Source organism: Elaeis guineensis, chromosome 3, assembly GCF_000442705.2.
Source record: "Elaeis guineensis isolate ETL-2024a chromosome 3, EG11, whole genome shotgun sequence".
NCBI lineage: Eukaryota > Viridiplantae > Streptophyta > Magnoliopsida > Arecales > Arecaceae > Elaeis > Elaeis guineensis.
In genome coordinates this window covers 14,465,179-14,475,366 of record NC_025995.2, presented here as the reverse complement: position 1 = coordinate 14,475,366, position 10,188 = coordinate 14,465,179, and the positions used below count along the sequence as shown (strand labels likewise).

At 36.2% G+C, this 10,188-nt stretch overlaps 1 protein-coding gene across 1 annotated transcript; it reads right to left on the bottom strand.

Moving 5' to 3' along the window:
* Positions 1-9,332: 9,332 nt before the first annotated feature.
* LOC140856184 (aspartic proteinase nepenthesin-2-like) lies at positions 9,333-9,782 on the bottom strand. The gene has a single exon (XM_073253333.1). The coding sequence runs from the start codon at positions 9,780-9,782 to the stop codon at positions 9,333-9,335; it is 450 nt and encodes a 149-aa protein (XP_073109434.1).
* Positions 9,783-10,188: the final 406 nt, after the last annotated feature.

The following is a 10,188-nucleotide window of genomic DNA, read 5'->3' as shown; positions in this document are numbered from 1 at the left end:
ATTTCTTTCAATTTACTAAATCTCATTGCTTGAAGAAATATATTCTGATGTAGACTCTCTACCATCAACATTATACATTAAGTTTGAATTGCGAATCTTTGTATCCTCAACTTTTCTGCTCCTCCCAAAGACCATTATCATATTCTAAGTGCTTCTCAAGTACTTAAAAATATTTTTCACAGCTATCCAGTACTCTCAGCCTGAATTCAATTGATATCTGCTCGTGACACTCATAACAAGATCTATATCGGGTCATGTACATAATATGACATACATGAGGCTTCCTTTTGCTAAAGTATAAAGGATCTAGCTCATATTCTGTATCTCCTCAAATGTGTTGGAACATATCTCCTTAGAGAAATCAGTCTCATGCTTAAAGGGTAGAAATCCTCCTTGGAGTTTTTCATGTTGAACCCCTTCAATACCTCCTTTATGCACATCTTCTGTGAAAGTCTAGCATCCCTTTAGATCTATCTCATAGACCTAGATCTATCTCATAAACTTTTATTGGATGCTTTCCTAAGGTTCTTCATGAAAAATTTATTTGGACAACTAAATTTTAAACCGATGTCAGTATAGGAACAACTTTCTTAATTAGGAGGATGTCATCCATGCACGATACGAGGATCGTGACAATGCTCCTACTAATCTTCTTATAAAAATATATTTTTTTGAAAGAATATTTGATCACATCAAATTATGTTCCTTATCTCCTATGAGGAATACTTTCCCTATGTCCTCTGTCAAAATACCTAAGTATCTTTCAGTAGGACTGGAGATTGAGCTGGATCTTTGAGATCATGGAGGGACTACATGTACTGGCTTAATGTGAATAGATTCTTTAGGTTCTATGACTCATTACTCTTAAGAGACTTTCTCGTTGAGCTCAGTTTTCCTCCCACCATCCCATCTTGGATAAACAATTTCTTCAAGAACATAGCATGTCGGATCATAATCACATTGTGATCCTCTGGGAAGAAAGTATTTCTAAAACCTTTAGGATACTCTAAAATGAGTCTGATAGACCTAACTTCTAACTTGGTTCGTATGTCAACACTTGACATGGATCGGACATCGTTAATCATGCCATATCTCGTACGACGTGGTAAGAAAGATTTAGATGAAACTCCATTCATTAAGTAAAGCATATTACTAAAAAAAATAAGAAAAGATCAGTGATGCTCGTCACAAGTCGGACTATATCAAATAGAATCCAATTTCTTCTCACCGACACCCCTTCAAGTTGAGGTGCATTAGAAAGAGTCCATTGTGAGACTATGTCATTTTTTTGAGATAGATTAGAAATTTTCACTAAAGCATACACTTCTTTGATCTCATCGAAGAACTTTAAAGGTCTTTCTAATTTACTTTTTTACTTATATCTAAATTTTTAAACTTTTCAAAGCTTTAGATTTGTATCTCACATTTGTACCCATACCATGAAAAGTCATCAATATAAGTAATGAAGTAAAGAAATCCATCTCTGACTAGCTCATCAAATGGGCTGTGTACATCAGAATATATCAGGGCAAGTATATTAGTGGTCCTCATCTCATGTCCCACAAAAAGTGGTTTGGCCATCTTTTCTTGAAGGCAGAATCCATAAATCAGAAACGACTCGAGAGTCGATGAGCCTAGGAGCCCATACCTTTTTCAATTTATTTATTTTGTCCTCTCTAATATGGTCAAGCCAGAGGTACCATATACATCTCGGGTCTATCTCATCTTTAGATCTTCCAGATCTAATGACATTCACTATCTGTTTAGATTTCAATATCGAGCAGATCCAACATACTTTCTTAAGGCATATCTCCTATTCTTTTTGTTTAGGTTTACCAGATATATAGGAACCCTTCCCCTTAAACTCTTCAATATCCCATCGATAGTCACCAATATATCCAATAACTCAATCAAGGTGCAATCAATTTTATTCATATGATAGTTTACTATAAACTTTCATATGAATTGGTAAGGGATTGTAGGATCAAATCCATTCTCAATTCCATATGCATGATCTATCAAGCTTCTCAAGCTCAACCAAGTCCTTAATCATTGTCCAACAATGATCATGAACTGATTGCTCTTTGATCAATTCAGACGGTTTGGTAACATAGGGATGTGCTGGTTAGCTCAACTTCTTAGAACTTAAAATCATTTTAGATTTTTGAGCCGGTCTTTATAACTTGATCGGTTAGTCAATTGATTTTAAATTTGTGAGGATTAGAAGCTAATTTTTATCAGAGAGCAGAGATTTTAGTTAGATTTTTGTATTTGATTTTAAATTTATTCTAAAAATTTTAAGAAATAAATTAGACTCCCATTATTCTCATCGATCTCTCGTACTCCTCTGTGGAGATGCAAAAATTTCGATACGACTAGGGTTCTTAGTGGGTATTACGGTCCCACCGATATGCATCACACCTCATCATGTCCAGTTATTGGGTCACGCTATATCGATGAGTAGACAACTACTATCCAATGCTTCTCAAGTATGTTGCACCGATTGGTCTCTAAGTCATGAAGCCTCATCGTACCCGATTATTGGTGCACTTCTTAGTTAAGTCAGACCCACCATTCAACATATAGGTAAAGCCATTATTGGATCCCTCATCATGTTCAGTTATTGGCCCCAATCCCATCATTACCTAACAACATCTCATGTTAATAGGATGGTTGCATCTTTTCAATGCAACTGAATACTGTAACCAGCCAAGAATAATCAACACCAGTAGGACGCTCGCACTCTTATAACGGTGGAAGACCTAGGACTTAATATTTATATAGAGATTTAATTTAGGTCTCTTTAATTTTAATTTCTTATTTACATCCACTGTAAATCCATAATTAACATAGATTTACTAGAGAGATCTTTACTTGGTTTACCAAGATCGAATCAAGGTACAATTACAATATAAGTAGTGAACTCGAACCTAGGCACCCAATAAGAAACATAATCGATCAAATTGATCAGGTAAGTTTAAGATTGGTGGGAGGCTCTCCGTGCAAATGCAACGGTCTTAATTAAGTAGCCACCATTTTATCCCTTACGTTAGATGCCAATCGACCAACTAGTTCAAATTGGTTCAGCCCAATGGTTTATATCATTAAGATTGCAAATTGCAAACCAAATAATCATGCATTCATGATACAATCCTACTCTAAGAGTTTGTCATGATTCAAGATGAATACTGCATGTATCCATGAAAGCACGTGCATGACTATCTCATAGTCTTTATGATTATCTCATAATCCTTATGATTATCATATAATCTTTTATGTTCATGCTATAATTTCTTATATTGTTTGATCAATCTCTTTTCGTCTTAAGACAACCATGCAGTATAATGACTTTTATTATGTCAGGACAACCTTATGTCAAGATAAATTTAGATTGAGCTAACTAAGTTTATCTTATGTTCAATCAAATTATCCTAATTTGAATGCATCTAAACTATTATTGATCACATCAAGGCAGGTCTCTATCTATGAACATCATCTTATGCATGTAAAAAATTTAGAATTCAAACTTAATAAAATTCACATCATATGTACATTAGATTTAGAATTTTAGACTCTTGAACATAAAGATAAAATTTATATATGAAAATTTTGATTAAGCAAGACATCACATGACTTTCATTAATCATTAATTTCAAATTTATTAACATCAAAAATTAAAATTTTAAATTTAAATATTAATTTTTAGATCTAAAATATAATGCATAAACATAAATTAATCTGAATTTTAGATCTGAAAATAGCTTTTTAGATCTCAAAATCCATTGCATGAATTTTATCTATTCAAATTTTAGATCTGAAAATAGAATTTTAGATCATGAATTCCATCTCCTCGATCATGAATATTCTTAATTTCAGATCTAAAAATTAAATTTTAGATAAAAAATTATGATCATAATCAAATAAAATTTAAATCTTTAAATCAAAAAATAATTTTCAGATCTGATATCAAGATCTTAACTTTGTATTAATGAGATAGCTCTGATACCACTGTTAGATTTTGCCATCCCATGTTGATATGTATGCATGTAAAATTTAAAAATTTTAAATATAAATAAAGTAAGTAATAAAAATAAAAATTTTTATATTACTTCAATATTGTTCTAGGACAATCATTCAACATAGCGTTCCACCATTATGTTCGGACAACCTTATACCAGAATAATGTTAAAATAATTTTAATTAGATCTAATCTAATCTAGCATGCATAAAGATCAAATCTCATCACCCAAGCATCATCATATATGCAAGATAAAAATTTAAAAAGAAAGATCTAAATTTTACTTTTGCATGGATAGATCTTCATCGCAATCTGATGATCCGATGATCTGAAGATGTCTTCAAAGTTTCTTTGTAGCTGCACAAGTATCCGACCTCTACGGATATCCATTGAGGCTACTCTGATCAGAAAATCTCGATTTCACCGAGGTGCTAGCTTTCTTGCAGAGATCGCTCTCTGGATTGTCGAATCGGTTAGATCTTTTGATTCTCTTCTCAAGAGAATCAAACAGATCTGTAAGAAGAACTCAAAATCAGATCAAATTTGATGTTTTTTTTCACTTTTCTCTTTTCAAAAGAAAAATCAAAATCTACAGAAGAAAATAATAGATCAAATCTCTTGCTCTTCCTTCTTGTCCAACTCTTGGACTAGATCTTAAGAGAGGAAGAGGAGAACCATCCATCTTATGGATCAAAAAAAATAAATTAGATCAAATCTAATTTTAATCATATCCAACTCTTGGACATCTTTAGGAGAGAGAAAGAGGGAGACTTGTCCAACTCTTGGACAAGGGAGAGAAGGGAGATTTCTAACAACCATTGTAAGAAAGAAAGGATAAGGGAGAGAGGGGCCTCACTTTTTTTTTTCACGTAGAAAATCCTCCATGCCATAGATCATGGGCGTCCCACCTTTCTCCATGGCTATCTCAATCTCTTGGGGCATCCCACCTTTTTCTATGGCTATCTCAATCTCTTGGGGCATCCCACCTTTTTCCATCTCATGAGGAGGCACCCACAATTATCCTCTATTCAAACTTTAAGGTGGTTAGGGTTTAAAGTAGAGATAGAGTGGAACTAGGATAGGACTCCTCCTATTAGTTGTCGCCCATCCTTTTTCTTCCTAGATTTTTTCTCCACGCACTCCATATCTCACGTCCTCTCCCTTCTTAATGTGAAACCTTTCCACATGAAAACCATTGGGCGTGAAATCATATGTGGGGTGTGGGCTCTTAAGTTGGCTTGATCTCCTCCTTGTTTGATTTGGTCAATGTCAAGTCCAATTCCAAATCAAGATTGGATTCCTATTTAGATTAGATTAAGTCCAATCCCATTAGACTAATGAAATTTCATTCTAGTCAAAATCAAATAATATCTAATCAAATTAAATCTGATTTAATTTGACTAAGACTTTATCCAAATCAAACATGACCAAAGATTAGGTCAAACATAATCTAGATAGATTTGGGTTGTGTTCATTAGGTCTAATCTCATTAGACTTATGAAACCTAATTTGAGTCAAACTCAAACTAAAACTAATCAAATTAAATCTGATTTAATTTGATTAGGATCCAATCTTAATATTTGATAAAATTAAATAATATGTAACAATTATAATTTTGTCCTCCTATAACTTACTAACTCTTAGCAAGTCCTTAATATAATTTTTACATTTAAGTCCAATCATTAATCAAATTGATAATTAAGACCACTTGTAGCTTGACCGAGTCTCAGTCCAATAGGACTCTAGAGTCTAAGTCCAGTGGGACTCTTTTCGATCGGTCAAGACCTCTTTTATGTGTGATCCCATAGGTTCTATTCTTTCTGATAGTGAAAAATATTTTGATCTTCATCAAAATATCATTAAAACTCCTTTCAATAGATTAAAATAATTCTAACTCACCAATCGAGAATTATTAACTATCAAAATAATTCTCGTTGATCTCACAATTTACTATGACGCCTAGCAGCATGTAGTGACAACTCAATAGAATAGAAGGATGAACCTCTAAGTATAGTTATCGTGTGATTCAGTTCTTCTATCATGAGTTCTGACAAGACAAAGGTTATGAAAAATTCGTCAAACTCCATCGTCTGTCATATGTAAGATTTAATCAGCTCGAGTTCAAATCTTAAAATCTGATGAAATTTTTTTTTTCATAATTCTCTATACCATGGCCATGGTCATATGAACTTGATTTATAAATCATATAGGACTATTCCTTAACTATTAAGATCGATAGTTTCTATCTAAGTATGCACCCTACTCTTACAGTGAATCTACTATAATCAACATACACCGTAAGGATCCAAATGGCTGGAAGATCAAGTTTATGTACAGTCAAACTACAGCAACCTCACTATGAGTAGCCGAAGCATCGCAAATCAAAAAACCACTCACACAACTATGCATCAAGAATGTCACTGATGAGTGAGTAGATATTCAAGTGACTTCTCGTATTGATCATGCTCAGTATCGTTGTTCTCTAGCAATCACCTGCACTCTTCCTCCAGTGTCCCCACACTGTAAACTTGAGACTCGTCTGTCCCAAGAAAAGCAATTTGTGCACCAATCTTATCAGATCAATCACTATCCCTATGATGATCCTACGATCGGGATTAATTTAAGAATTAACCATCAATAACATATGCTTTAAATTTTTAACTCTTGAGAATATGTATTATCATCTCATTAATTTTCTGAACGATTCATGGATACATATACTACATGAATAAAATTAACTGTCCTAACTAATTAAATCAAGTATAAAATTATGTTCTAAAAAGAATTAATTTATCGATCCGATTGGTTTCTAGGGCATACATCTAACATCCCATTTGCAGGATCTATTGAAATATCAATGCACAACTTTTATTGGTAAGGTCTGCTGAATGCTAATATGTAACCCCCATTTGTAGAATCCGCATTGAATACTAATGGACAACCATCATTGGTTGGATCCATTGAATATCAATGCATAACCTCTATTGATAGGATCTACTGAACATTGTTAGGCTGCAGTTCAAATCTAATGCATAAACGAAAATACCTTAACAAGATAACAAATATATCATAATTCTAGTCAACATATGTATATTCTATAATAAATGAATAAATCATAATATTCTAAAAATCTTAAATTTGCGAATCAGTCTCCATTCAACTAGAATTTCATAAATCATGCATAATTCAAATATTAATTATTTACTTTCAAAATAAATTATAAAAAATTTTAAAAAGATGGTTCATTACTTAACTTTCGCGAGCACTGAACAAACAAATCAATTTAATCAATCCTCAGAGGGTTCTTCAGAATCTATTATTCAAATATATTTTTTATAAAAATTTAACCATGACTATTTAAGAATAAAAATCATATGTTCTGATACCCCCATAAGGATTGCAAAGTGGTAGCATTCAATAACTTGATTGTCCAATCAAGATAATTTTATTTGATCATTATTAGACTAGCTTATAGGTTGTTCAATAAAATGATGACTAAGACTAGCAATGCTCGACGAGAGCTAAGATGGAGACCGGTGTGTTGTCCGATGGCTATGGTTTTGGGTCCGTTCATCGAGATTCATCAAAGTCATTAAAGGAAAATCTCTTTATTGAGGTGAACTTAAATTCAATGCAACAGGGCTCAATACCCTTCAATAGATTCACAAATCAAGTAAAAGGAGAATGATAGAGAAAAGGAGGGAGAAACAAATAGGGCGGAACAAAGTTGATCAAGCGATACTATCTGGTATCTCGATTAGTTCGATCAAGATATTTAGTCAAATTATTAATGAACTAATGTACAGAGAGTTTAATATAAATTATAGATGATCAAATCTAGAGATATCCTATCTGGCTAAGATAGGTGCCGACACATTGTCAGCGATTGCGGATCAGAATTTTTTACTAAGCTCGATCAAAATCATCATAAGAAAATTTTTGACTAGATTAATTTTAGAAAGCAGCAACTGTGGAGAGGTACTCTGGTTGTCAAGAATAACCACACGCACATTTTGAGATTGCTGATATCACAAATCTCGCTTAGTGGAGGAGGAAGTACTGGAGCAACGAGTGACCAGACCGCTTGTCATTTTGCAGGCAAAAGGCTTTAGAGCTCCTCCAGCATGGTCGTAAAAGGCCAGGTGGTAAGAGCTAGGCAATTGCTCCATCACCCTCTGCCAAGGACATGCATTAGGCTATCATTGGATCCTCAACACCACGATGGACGGTCTGTTCGAAGGTGTATCATTTGTAAATCTTGAAATCATTTTAGAAATAGATTCATACGACTTCATTTTAAACATTTCATATTTTGGTGTTTAGATATGAAGTTTTGATCTTTAACTTTATGGTGCTCTTGATGAAAATAAATTTAATAAAATATGTCCATGTCTTTTTGCTAAAGAAATTTAGAAAAAAAGGGGGAGGAGTTGACCCAAGGATTAATTTTGATTAGTACAAAATATTTGAGTATAGCGTTAATGATTATATATTCTTTAAGTAGTTAATTTGTTTCATAGAGAGCACAATAAGTTTGAACATTTAAAAAAATATAAAAAAATTAAAAGAATTTTAAAATTAAAAAAATATTTAAATCATTTGAATCTTTTTCGGTGGAGCCAATCCAAGAAAGCCATAGATTAAAAATAAAAGACAACAATTTTCAGGCGCTTCAGGATTCAACCTTTGAGAATGACGAATCGACCCCTAACGGTGACAAGTCAACCTTATAATGCCTATCGGTCGACACATGCACGTGAAGTTAATCATCAGTCGCACTGATTAAGGTCGAAATAGAGCCTATAGTTGTCGCGACTGCTAAGATCATATCCAAAATTTCTGTTCATCTGCATGTAAGTCCCGAACATGTTAACGCCGTCGGTCGGTGCCATAAGAAGGCAGGTCCTTCCACCATCCACCTCAGCGTATATTTGAGCCTTCGACAAGGCGAGCGCCAACTCCCATCAAATGAGATTTCCAGCGGTGGCAAGAGATCCAACGCATTTTCAGTCCCATTGAAGCACAAGTCCCAGGGGTCGTTCGGTTGGTGCGGCGCCTCCGGCAGGTTAGCTTGTTCCCTCACCTTGGATGCCACCAGATTGAACAGCGGCCTCTTCAAGAAGGTGAGGGGCGTTGATGAGGTGAAGACAGTCGAGCAGTCGCCGCCACCAACTCCTTGGTGAGGTTCAGCGCCACCGGGCCAACACCCAACCCGAGTAGGGTGGGCGCGAAGAACTGCGAGGTCTTGCCCAGCCGGCACCTGGCTAGGGGTGACGACACACCCTTCAGCCGCGCATCCATCCCCAGGTGCAGATCACTGGGAGGTGTTCACGGAGGGGTTCTCCCAGTCCTTCCTAAAGCAGTGGGAGAAGGCAAATGGTCCAGAATTAAATCTAAACACGAGCGAGAACATGTCGCTCCCGCTGAGGCCCACCCTTGCCACTGCTGGTTTCGTCGAGAAGGAATTGTCGCTGCCGCAATCGAAAGGCATGTTAGTGTAGGCGACGCCGTTGATGGTGAATACATCGGAGGTGAGCACACCGCTGGTCTGCACGCCATATTCGTTGGTACGGATGTACTCACAGGTGTCGTTGCCAACACATTTATGTCCCTGGAGACCAAGGCATTCGATCGACGAGCAGGAGAAGGTGCTGCGTGTCGAGGACCTGGAGGGATCATAGAGGGGGCCTAGAGACGGGGTGCAGTTGGGACACGGCACGCATTGAGTCCAGATGAAGTCGCCCGGCACATCCAGCATCCCCATCACCTTCACGGAGGTGTGCCGATGGTGAATTCCATCAGGTATTCCCCACCGACCTGATCAAAGCCCGCGTCCACATCAAATTCTGCAGCTAGCGGTACTGTCAGCAACTGGAGGCGGCCCTCCAACGCTGCTTGGAAGTGGTCACGGTAGGCAACCGAGCGCCGGTGGACCCTCTGCCAGTACTTGTCGGGTGTGGTGGCACTCGAGTCGAAGAGAGGGGACTCGGGGGAATCACGATGAATGAGGCGGATGTGCTGCTGGTGGGAGAGAGTTGGGAGTCGTACGATGAGGAAGAGGAGAAAGAGGAATGACTTCGTTGACGGTGGAAGCGGAGCAAAGGCCATTGGTGAACTTTGATCATTTAGTTTGCTGGAATGACTTCTTTTAGCTCATTTTGTAGGGGAGG